Source organism: Chionomys nivalis, chromosome 6 (genome assembly GCF_950005125.1).
Source record: "Chionomys nivalis chromosome 6, mChiNiv1.1, whole genome shotgun sequence".
Taxonomy (NCBI): Eukaryota; Metazoa; Chordata; class Mammalia; order Rodentia; family Cricetidae; genus Chionomys; species Chionomys nivalis.
Genome location: NC_080091.1, coordinates 65,658,458 through 65,670,854, shown reverse-complemented (window position 1 = coordinate 65,670,854; position 12,397 = coordinate 65,658,458). Strand labels below are relative to the sequence as shown.

Below are 12,397 nucleotides of genomic sequence, written 5' to 3'. Positions count from 1 at the left end.
AAGTGCCTCCATGAAATCAGTCTGTGGGCATGTTTGTGGGACATGTTCTTAAAAGATGGAACAGGAGTCACAGGAATCAGTTGTGGACAATGCAGTATCTAGTCAGGTGGGTCTAAGCCATATAAGAAAGGTAGCTGAACATGAGTGAGAAAACAAGACCAAAAAACCAACATTTCTTAGTGGTTTCTCTTCCAGCTTCCTGCCCAAGTTCCTGGTATGACTTCTTTTGTTAATGGACTCTGTAACCTGTAAGCAGAAATAAATACTTTGTTCCTCAAGTTGCTTTTGGTTATGATGCTTCTCATATTAGCAGAAAAGAAAACTAGAAAACATTTTCATGGGGGAAATAGGCATGGATCATTTTTCTTTTTCTTACATAATTTCAATATTATTGAAATTGCTTTTGTATAAGCAATATCCCACAGGTTCATGTGCTGGAAGCTTTGGGTGCCAGTATGGTGGTGCTGAGAGACTGCAGTGCCCTGAAGAGGTGGAAACTAACAGCAGGCAGCTATATCATTAGGTCACTAGGGCACCACCCTCAAAAGAAATTAATGCAGTTATCACTGGGTTGCAAGAGAACAGGTCATTGTAAAATGAACAAGCCTGGCCCGCGAATTACTCTGGTTTCTTATTTTGCTGTGTGATTTATCCTTCTTGCATAAGCTTCTGCTGTGAATAAATTGGCCATGTGTGATGGAGACAGAAGACCCTTATAAGAGCCAAACCAATGTGGGTGCCTTGTTTTCTGATTTCCAGAACTATGAGCTTCATAAGCATACTGTAGGGTTCTTAGTTGTAGCAACAGAAAACTCATTACATTATTCAGGTTTATGAATAGGGCATGTGGCTTTAAAAATTTACTCCATTTCTTAAAAAATGTTCTTCTTGGTGTTAGAAGATTTTTCTTACAAAAGAATTAGTACATCACTTGAAGCTTTATCTTCTTATTACACAGTGACCTCAATAACTTCTGGATCTTATTTTAGTTAGCATTTTCTAGAGTGCCATCCAGTGAGTATGATCTTTTGCTGGAGCCACTCTGCTTAGCAACAGCCTGGCATGCAGGTTCTACTTGACGCAAGTACATTTTCAGTATATTTAACAGTTTCAACACATCTTTCTCCCTTTGTGAAGCTGTGATTCTATCAGTTCTGTCATTCGAGCAAGAATTTTCTTACCAGTTTTTTCAGCGGTATAATTTCCCCCTCTGCATGCTTGCTTTCTCTGCTTTGCGAAGGATGCAGAGTTAAAACTTTATTTTTGCTGCTCTTATTACCTCCTTCCTCCCCCACACAGTGTTTACATTAAAAATATACCATACAGTATAATGAATGATTTAGTCTTCATTCCATGGCAGGCATTACTAAACAGCCATTGCTTTCTTTTTCATTTTTCATTCAGCTTTAATAAGGCCCCACATCCTTCTCTGATAATTCAGAAATGAGGCTTACCTCACTTCTGGGACATATAGGACTCTCATTCTTCAGAGATGGCTGTTAATTAGACCTTTCTCTTGTATCATATTAATTACTTGTTTTTACTGAGTAAGTCCTCCTCAGGAGCAACTCCTGCATCCATCCTGACATACCTGGAAGCAAACCTCCTATGTATACTGGAGACTGTTCCCAGCACACTGGCCCACATCACAAAGTTATCCAGGAAGTTCTTAGCAGTCTCTTTCCCAGCTCTCTGTGACTCACAGGTCCCATTGCTAAGAGACAGTTATGACCTTGCATGTGGGTGCCGATCCTGGCTGCTCTCCCTTGTTACTGCAATATGGGGTCTTTTTGCTTTTGCTCTTTTCTACCTCTCCTCACCTTATAATGGGAGTCAAGCACAATATTTTCCAACACCTGCACGCTTCATATATGCCCAAAGTCCATGTTATCCAATAACAATAGTAAAGATGTCATTTAAGTAATTCTCACTTCCTTGCAATCCTTATAGTTAGTTTCTAGGACTTTTGATATATTATAACTTACAGTTATTGAGTCCTGACTATCTTAGCAAAGTCTGTGATTATGCTTCTTACACTTAAGAAAATTAAACAATTTTTGATATATTTTTTATCACCTGTTGGTTGTCTTTAGATTCGATTGGACTTTCTAGAACCAACTTTGTCTTAAAAAAACAAAACCAACTCCCCTTTCTTGATCTGGATTTGTTCTCATGACCAGCAGCCAGACCACATTCCCCCTGCTGGTTAGAGTAGAATTTTGAGATTCAGCTCACCAGAGTCTTTCCTTTAGGCTGAATGTGAGTAGCTCACGCTTGATGAAGACATGAGACGCAACCACTTGATTCCAGTCATTTCTGGCAGCCTCTTAATGTGAGCCATGTCTTTTATAAATGCAGGGTTTGTGTTTTTGGACAGTTGTACTTGCCCCATGTCTTAGACGTATGGATCTACAAAATGAAGGCAGCAATGTGTATCTCTTCCCTGTTTTGTGACAGTCCATATCAACTAATTAGGAGACTGCAGGGACACGATGGGAATCCAGAAAGCATTGTAGTTGCTACTTAGAATAACATTAGAAAGAAATGGGGTTGGGGGCCAGAATATATCTGAAAGATACTGTTGTACTGACAGCATTGTGAAGGCTACTCTTTCTGTTTTACAGTTTCATTCTGCAATCCCTATAGAAGTGAGATACAAGTCCCCCCTGCTTTGCTCTGAATAGATTGCCTGTCCCAGTCTTTGCAAAAGCTTTGATTTATAATGAGGTTTGAAGGAAGTATTTAATTAGCAGTGAGTATTGTTATCATTCTGAGCTGTAGTTTCTGATCTTTTTTATTAAGTTCCATCACAACTTTTGCCCAATTTTGCACAAGCTGACACATTTTAATTTGAGGAATTACTCATTGGCTTCAACAGAAACTGCGAGCAAAGACAAAGAAATACAAGGTGTCTTCCTGCCAGTAACACCCTGATTTCTCCCAGACATATTTTACAATGTAGTGATTCCATGACCTTTGAGCAAATCTACCTGCTTTCTATCTGCTTGAGACTCATGCCAGCACAGAGAAAAATCTAAAAGAAATGGTTAGTGGAAAGCAACCTGATGCTGGATTGCTTATTATTCTTGGTCTATGCTTGACAGCAGATAATCTTTGATGTCAAATGCCTGTGCCACTGCTCTTCTGGGATGCTTTGGGTTTGAATTCACAAAATGTTTAGACACAAACATGATTACTCGCAAACATTTTCTTGTTGAGTCTGTGAAATATACATTGTCCCATGAGTTCTCGCTAGGAATTTCTCAACAAAGTGAATTTTCCAGCATTTCAACAAATAATAATGTCCTTAGCCTGAATTTTAAAGATGAACGCTTAGGCTTATTTTATTAAATTCAATAAATTCAATTTATGCTGTAGAATTTCTCACACTTGACATTTAAAAAATGTGTGTGAGTTTTTTTAAAAAAACGTTTCCTTTTTCAGTTATTTAAAGAGATGGAATGTCTATTCCCAAGGCCATGCCAAGATTCCATCTCGTAGATATATCTGATATTTGTTTGCAGTTCTTGGTGTAATTAGCTTACATTTTCAATGAGTTATAATCTTCTTTCTATTATCTTTCCACTGCTGGAGTTTGAATTCAAGGTCTTGTGTTGCAAGGCAAGCACTGAGCCACTGAGCTATACCCCAGCCTTCTGTTATCCATCTCACCAGGGTTTAATTTGTACTGTTTAAAACTGTAGTTCTAATGTTACTAATAACTTGTCTTGGGTAATGGTATATGAAAATTCAAAAGGAAAGAAATGAACCTTCTGGGTGGTGGAGGCAGCTGTTCTCTGCCCCGACCAGAAGGTCTCTGAGTCTCTTTAACTCTCGGTATCACCTCCTTTCCCTTCTCTACAACTGTAATCCCTGGGAAGAGCAAAGCAGATGATTTAGTACACCAGCACTCTTGCCCCTTGAAAGGTGCCCTGTGCCCCAAGAGCAGACATTACCTTCTTCTTCAAACTAATATTTTATGGGGAAGACCACATGGTCACATCCACAGGACAGTGAGCCTTGTCTGAGTTTCCAATACAGAAGCATGTAAAACAGTAAACCATTGTTTTAAGCTTTTATGTCTTGGAGTGGGTTGATTAGTAGCGACAGGTAACTGAAACAGAGACTCAAACTTGTAGGCATCGTTTAAAGCAGAAAATGAGAAGGGCAATACCATGGCATGAAAAGAATGTTGAAAGACTGGTAGGTAGCTGAAACCATGAAGTTAGAATGATTTGTAGCTGGTGTACCTCTATGGTCCAAGTCATTAAGTGTTATCACAAGGTATCCATTCTGTTCTTATTCAAAGTGCTGGAAGCTCTTTGCCAAATAACAAAGACTGCTTCTTTGTGTTCCCTGTGGAGATCTCATCATCACTTTGCCTCATATTTGATTATCATGTAGAACAGTTTCCATACTCTGCTATTCATTTCCTGGGGAGACCTCCCAGCTACCCACTCTGATCCCTCCACAAAAACAAAACAAAACAAAAAAACTGACTTATACAACCCACTTTGGAGCTTCTCAATGCTCCTTTGCTTGTGTCTTGCTATGACACTTATCACATACATTATGGTATTTAGGTAACCTCAACAGGAGCAGAGACCTGCTGTGTATGGTGGCTGCTGTGCTTTTAAACACCAGAATAACATCCACATAGATTAGCATGTTCAGGAACATTCCTTGGTTGAAGGAATGCATGTGTCTGTTTTCTCCTGGGTTCCACACATTGTTTTTTGGGGCTGAGGATCCATTACTCCTTCTTTTCATCCTCTCTATTGCAGAGTGTGGACTGGGAAGCATGGAAATTCATAGACTTGCCTGTTGCCAGTGCCCATAAGCAATTCCAGACCCTTGAAGTCGGGCATGAGAAAAACACTCTTTAAGATGACCATGGCAGAAATATAAGTGGAAATGCACAGTGACAAATCAGGAATTTCTTTTTCTCCATCCATATGTCTCTCCACATGCAGAAAACAATGTGCTGATATTGCAGCCCTGGACCAGTGTGCTTTCACTCCCTGGAGATTCATAATATATAAAGGAAAGGCAATGAAGTTCTTCTGCTATAGTTTATGACATTTGACATGTGATTTTTAGTAGACATATCATTTTGCAGGGGTTGCTGGCAACTTGGTATCCATGGGCACTTCTAAAGCTTTCTGTCCTCTGGGTGGCAGCTTTTTGCATTGGTACCTAAATGCCTAGTGGTATCCTTAACTTTTTGTTCTGTAAGCTTTGTAAAGATTTTTGGACACCCAATTCTCTGAAAGATCCAGGGTAGAAAGGTTTCTTTTTCTAGGTTGAGTTCTAACTAGTGGCTGATAGAGACCTCATTTCTGTCAGAGATACACCTAGAGAGTGCCTGGATGTCACTGGAAAATAACGCAATGAAAACATAGTGATTGTTTGTTATTTTTTCCTGTGTGCCCAGTGTTTGTGTAAGTGCTTTGTGTGTATTTACCCTGCTCTCTAACTCCTCACAGCTACTGCTGTTCCCTTACCTCACGAGTCAGGAAACTGAGAACAAAGGAGTTAAAGAACTTGCTCAGAAATAGTTTATTACATAGAAGATTAAGAATTCCATCCCAGAAAGCTTGGTTCATAAGTCTAAGTCTATTGGTAACAATACTCCCCTTTTCCCCAATAAAGTCTCCTTAAGGACCAAGGAGACACAATCAGTAGACTTTTCGTGTTTGTGTATTATGAATGTCCTGTGTATGTTATCCCGAAGTAGCACAGTTGGCGTAGTCTCATGTAAGATTCTTTAGTTTTAAAGGTATCCTTGGGGTATATCAGACACTATTTTAATATTTCCAGCATAGCTGTAACCCCTGTTCTCATCCATGTTTTAGATTTGAAGTGTGCAAACTGTCCCTGGCAAGAGGCACAATTATTTGCTCTGTATCTAGGAGTTGGCAGCTCCTTGTAGTTGTGGATTTGATTTTGAGAAAATCAATTTACATAGTTTAAGCTATATTCTCCAATAAAGTCTATATCTCTTAGCTGTAGTATCCTTGATGGAGGAGTTACTTTCATTTAATAAAGAAACTGCCTTGGCCCATTTATAGGCCAGCCCTTAGGTGGGTGGAGTAAACAGACAGAATGCTGGGAGAAAGAAGCCGAGTCAGGGAGTCGCCATGATTCTCCCACTCCAGACAGATGCAGGTTAAGATCTTCCCTGGTAAGCCAACTCGTGGTACTACACAAAATATTAGAAATGGGTTAGATCAATATGTAAGAGCTAGCCAATAAGAGGCTGGAGCTAATGGGCCAGGCAGTGATTAAAATAATACAGTTTCCATGTAATTATTTCGGGGCATAAGCTAGCCATGTGGGCGGCCAGGTGCTGGAGACGCAGCCCCGCTGTTCATATTACAACATATCATAATTCCCAAACCTTAGTAAACAGTAGAGTGTCCCTAGTTTGAGTAATTACATAATCCAAAATCACCCCAGTCAGTACTGGGATTTGATTTGACATGAAGCTACTTATTGTCTTTATCTACTTAGAGCAATGGTTCTCAACCTCACTAATGCTGAGACCTTTAATACAGTTCCTCATGCTGTGGTGACCCCCCGAATCATAAAATTATCTCATTGCTACTTGATAACTAATTTTGCTACTGTTTTTGAATCATAACATAAGTACTCAATATTCAGGATATCTGATATGTGAGCCCAAAGGGGTTGGATTCACAGGTTGAGAAATACCGATTTAGAGTTTTGAGCCAGTAGCCACATGTGTATACAAAGTCATATGCATGTTTATATCATTACATTTATTAAAATGATAAAACTCAGATTCTTACTCACACTATTTAGACTCAACCATCATCCATGACTAATGTTGTCAGAGCAAACAGACATTTCCGACATTTAGCTCTGCACAACACTAAGTGAAGGCATGTATTCTTTATATTTTTTGGTTGTGAGCCTAGCCTTTAAAGGCTGAGCCATCTCTCCAGCCCGAAGGCATGTATTCTTATAGACGCATATATGGCATGGCTGTTAGTCCAGAGCCCACACACTTAATAGTAAATTTACATTTCCTCGCCCAAAGACAGGAAAAATTACCAACTCACATTAATCCTGGAGATCATAGGTGAAAGGACTATGGGCTAGCATCATTCTTTGTCAAAAACAAAGGCAACATCTTTTCTTTTGTCTGAATGAAGATGTTACTTACTTTAAACTAGTTCAGAATGGATGCATGGGATATGAAAGTCCTTCCAGTCTAATAACTGGGGAGACCCGTGCAGGATCTTTTCCTCTCCTCTCCTCTCCTCTCCTCTCCTCTCCTCTCCTCTCCTCTCCTCTCCTCTCCTCTCCTCTCCTCTCCTCTCCTCTCCTCTCCTCCCCTCCCCTCCCCTCCCCTCCCCTCCCCTCCCTTCCCCTATTCTCCCTTCCCTTCCCCTCTTCTGCCTTCTCTTTCCCTCTCCTCCCCTCCCCCTCCCCTCCCCTTCCCTTCTCTTCCCTTCTCTTCCCTTCCCTTCCTTTCCCTCCCCTTTCTTTCCCTTCCCTTTCCTTTCCATTGTTGTATGTGTTTTGAAAGTATTTACTTCCAAAGCAGTATAAAAGTTGTCTTGGCAAAAAGAGAGAGAGAGAGTAGTTATGTGACTAGAAGACTTCCAAGGACTAAGAAAGATGGCACCAATGCATGGGAGTGAGATTAGACAAAGTTCATCCATTCAAGTAAGCGTGGGATACCGCGATTGCCTCCCTGACAAGTATCCAAAATCGTCCATATAGTGACAACAGGTCAGACATGGATACTTCTGAAGAAGTGCAAGTTCATTAGAGTTCAGTATGTTCTAAGATTCTCTTGTATGTCCCATGACTACCTCCCAGTGGGACCAAGTGGGTTGGGGCAATTGTGTTCCCTTTTAGTTGTTCATATTCTTGGAGCCAGAAGAGTCTGGACAGCACTTTTCCACCATATTTGGTCATGTAGACATGAGACAGTTACAGGGATCTGGGTGTTACCTAGATTGTCAAAGAGCAGCAACATAGGTGTTGTGAGTTTCCTATGGGATCTGCCTGTTTCACTCTGCTGTATGAATCCCTAAAAGTAACTTCACTGCATAAAGCCTGAGTTGTCTCACCTGTAGAATAGAAAGAAACCCTTTGCTTACCACTCTCAGAAGCATTTGAGGATGAAATCAAAATTGCAGGAGCTAATACATGGAAACCTAATTACCCATTCTGAAGACACATATTGCCATCACTGTGGTTGGGAAAATTCCAATTCCACACAAGTTTTGTAAAGCAATACCTATTGAAAAAATCACCTCAGCAAGAGTCTTGTTGGGTTTCTCAAAATGAAACAAAACAAAAGAAATTACTATGGCTTCAACACAAAACAGCTTTTATTCAGATGCAAATTGGGCTTCTGCTTGTAAAGGAAACATGAGATAGTGTCCTTTGTCTTAATTTGACAGTGGAAAGGCTCTTCATCTTTAGTATTGTCCAAGAATCTAATATTGGATGGTACCAAGACTCAAGCATTTGCTTTCTAAATTGAATCCATAAAGATGCCATGGCAAAGTGCTGCCTTGGATGGAGCATTTCCCGGAGTGGTAAGGCTTCAAGCTGAGAGCATTAAAAATGCCCATCTCTGTCTATTTTCAATATGCCCTTGGCTCTTCAGTCTGGATGAAATTCAAAGACTTGCTTCATGAGTAATCTTCACATTTCTGGTCCTTTAAGATCATCCTGGAAGCCAGCCAGCAAAATCAGTGACCAAGATACATGGCTGAGGCCTCTCTTGTGTTTGTTTTCCTGTGCTTTAGTGTGTGTTAAAGTTTTTAGAACAACTAAGTTGAGGGTTTGGAGAATAAGGTGCACTCACAGGTGTAACAAAATGAGATTAATCTTGTTTTAACTTCCACAGTAAACTGACAACATCAATTCATTATCATGCAATCACAGAAAACACATATTTAGAGCAAGAAACAAATTAACCACTGTTGACATTAACAGAACACTCATGGTATTTTAGAAGCAGTTTGCTTTAAGGACAAGGCAGTGTGCTACACAGCGGGGCAAACAATTCACCTGGCATTTGGGAAGGTCTTGTGCAATTGAAAATTACAAGACTAAACATTATCTAATATAATTCTTTCAGACTTTTTTTCTGGGACTTGCAGATTTCCTGAACCCTAACTTTAACGAGGCTCCCCATTTTATGGCTATTTAATTCAAATTTCATGTCAAAGTCCTGGAAGGCATACTTGGTATCAGATGAATTTTGATGTCACCAGATCTCTCGAAAAGCACCCTTTATTAAGTTGTGAACGTGAGCTGTAAATTCAGGGAAGGACAGTGAGGCCCCCTCCGTGAAAGCACAGAACGCTCCTATCAGGCCCTCCTGCAAGCACAGAAAGCTCCTATTAATTATGGCGTGTTATTTATTTGATTCTTTCCTCATTCCATTGTGACCACACAACCTTTACCAGAAATTTCCAGTAGTGCAGCCCTCCCGTTTAGAAGGGATTGTTTCCAGGAAGTTACTTTTTCTGTCTTCTCAGAATGCATTTTACAACCAACCAGAGCCTCGAATGTTCAACGAGGCAAATTCTTCAGTCTTACATAAACTTATAAAACTCTTCTCAGGACCACCCCCCCCTAAAATATTACCTAGCTTGTTAAATGCGCTCCCCCCCTTCCCACCACCCACTGGGAACCAAAGTTAACCTTAAGAACTGAAAACCTGCTTCTGTCATGGAGACTGCAAAAGCCCCAAACCAACAAGTTTCCATGGAGCACCTAGCAGGTGCTTGACTGGAGACCAAGACCCTCCCCACAAATGAGCTCATATGAGCATTCCAGGACCAATTCTGCTCTGAGGTGAGCGCCTCTCTGTCCTGAGACCGTCTGTACTCGCCCCCCCCCCCCCCCCCCCAGCCCCTGCCTTTATCTGCAAGACCTGTGTTGTAAGAAATATGGTCGCCTGGGTGAGAACATACGGCAGGCAGCAGGTAGCCCCCATTCAGCTACCGTTTGTAATTATTAGAAGAAACCGATAGAAGAAAGGGGTTACGGTGGAAAAGGCAGAATGAATCCTCGGGAAACTGGCTACTAACTGCCTCAGCTATGTTTTAGATTGACTCTGGGAAGACAAGTGTGTCCTAGAAGTCAGCAGGGAAGCGGATGAGTTAAAGAAAAATAAGTGATTGGAATGAAATTCCCACGCGCTCCGGGCTGCAGCGGGAGGCAGGGAGCGCAGGGGAAGCAGAGTGCACCCGGATGGGAGGCCCCACACACTTTCGGCCACGCACCGATCAAAGGATCAACAGACGGACCAACAGGGGCAAGGGACTTACCTTCAGGGTTGGCGCTGATGAACACTCTGACGCTGCGGCCGGCGGGTACGAGGTGAGAAGGCAGGGCGGTAAGGTTCCCGGAGAACGCCGCCCGCCGGAGCGCGGAGTCCCGGGGACAGGGCAGCTTGGTGCCCGCGCCGGCTGGCCACATCGCCCTGGGGGAGGATTAGCTGCCACCACCACCTCTGTTCTTCGGGTCCCTGACCCTCCGCGGCCCCGCTAGGGCGACGTCGGCCGGCACCGCAGCTCAGAGCCGCTCGGAGTCCCAGGCGCAGCCCGCAAGCTCCGTGGCACTCAGCTGTTGCCCGCGGACGGTGGCCATACGGACCCTCGGGTCCCGGGGTTGCGGTCACTTTCCGCACCTCTGAGGCTGCCTTGGCTCTGGCCCAGGGTTCGGCGCCGCAGCGCGGGAGGTCAGCGTAGAGGATGCTACGCGGGCGGCGCCGGGTTGCGAAGGGAAGAGCCCATTCGGCTCATGGAGCTAGTAGCCATGTCCCCACCTGCGCCCTCCGCGTGGACCCGAAGGGCCACCTGAGCAGGTCAAAGTTTAGGAGAAGGCGGCGGGAATATGTCTGGACTCGCCGCTCTCGCAGCGCAGAATTAACGCGGCTTACTGGGCGGTGTCGATGCGCCGGCTGGGGGACAGCTCGGGGATCTCCCGGCTTCCTCCGAGGACACGCTCCAGAACTCCTGGCTGCTCTCTCAGTGAAAGGCAGGAGATCGATCAGCCCGAGATTCCTGCTATCCCCCCCTCCAACTCTCCTAAAGGTCAAACCAGCCCTGAGCGTTTGCTGGAATCCAGTCGCGCGGGCGTCTGCACGCCTTTGCCAAGTCCCCAAAGTTCAGCGCGCCTCGACACCCCATGAAGGTCTGGAGCATCAGAGCTCCGGGTATTAGGGAAGGCGGGTCACTGTCGCCCTTCCTCTCGGGGCGTGGGAGGCCGTGTCTCGCCTCTGCGCTCTCTCCCCACTCTCGTGCGAATCAGGGGGTTTTTATAGCTAAGCCACGATGCTCACGTGGTCCTCCCCGCATAGTCGGGGACCCTTTCTGGAAGCGAATCTCTGCGGGCATTCTCCCTAGATTTCTAAAGGACCCAGGGAGCCTTCCGGCTTCCACTGAGATGCCTTCCCTGGCGGTTTGCCCTCCTGCGAACTCAGGAGCTGGCTTCCAGGATGTGTAGAGCCCTGTAGAGTGTGAGCTTTGGCTCCACTGGAGGCTAAGACTCTAGAAGGGGAGACCACCCGCCATGCCCCACGTCTGCAAAGTTCAGGGGACCACAGCTTGGGGGCTGGGTGTCAAAGTTGACCAGAGGTTGTGGGTTGTTTGCACATAAGTTGCTTAACTAAGTCAGTGCAGGATACTGGATCGTCTTCATGTGAGGCAGATGCAGTCAGTCCCAGACTGGGCATCCAGGGACAAGGATAGGAGATGAACTTCCCGCGGTCTGGAGTGGTATGTGATGCAGATAAGCAATTGTAAAATTGCTGTCACCCTATGCAACCCTGCAAACCCCAGAGAGGAAATAAGTATGTTACTGTTGTAAGGTAGGGTGATGATGCGGGAGAGAAGGGAGTATTTGGAGCCTGGGTTGGAATTTGGGTTTCAGATGCCACATTCTGAGTTTGGGGCAGGAGTATCAGTCTATGAGAGGAACCCCCACATCCCAGAGACTGGGGAGAGGATGGGTGGCTACTGAGCTTAGCTGGGCATCGTGGCTCAAGTTTGTAATCACCAGATCTTAAGAACTGGGATTGTTGTTACTTCCAACAACAAGCAAGCCTGGAGTACAGTGTGAAATTCTGTCTCAAGCAAACAAAAGGAACGGTATGTCAAGCTTATTTCTCACCTGAAGACTCCTATCTTAGCCGTCTTCTGCATCCCCAGTGCCTGCACTTCCTCTGGGTCCTGCTGGTGGCAGTGAAGTCCTGTGTACTGCTGTTCATTGCTTTAGAGCACCCCAAGCCCAACACACATTCTGGGGATAACCTCTTTGGAGAAAATGGGTCTCTAGGTTTTTAAGGCTCCAACTATTCCTGAGACCCTGGAGCAGACAGCACTGGCTACTGTGTGAT

The 12,397-nt window shown here is 44.0% G+C and overlaps 1 protein-coding gene across 2 annotated transcripts in view; it reads right to left on the bottom strand.

Annotated features, from left to right (window-relative positions):
- Positions 1-10,612, bottom strand: part of Nwd2 (NACHT and WD repeat domain containing 2) — a 144,820-nt gene extending 134,208 nt beyond the window's left edge. The window contains exon 1 of one of the 2 annotated variants that reach the window (XM_057773185.1): positions 10,326-10,612. In XM_057773185.1, the coding sequence (XP_057629168.1) occupies positions 10,326-10,476 (151 nt within the window). In that variant the 5' untranslated portion in view covers positions 10,477-10,612. Of the gene's footprint in view, positions 1-2,235; positions 2,338-10,325 lie in introns of those variants that run through there. The other variant, XM_057773186.1, reaches the window with a different exon arrangement.
- Between the last annotated feature and the right edge of the window lie 1,785 nt (positions 10,613-12,397).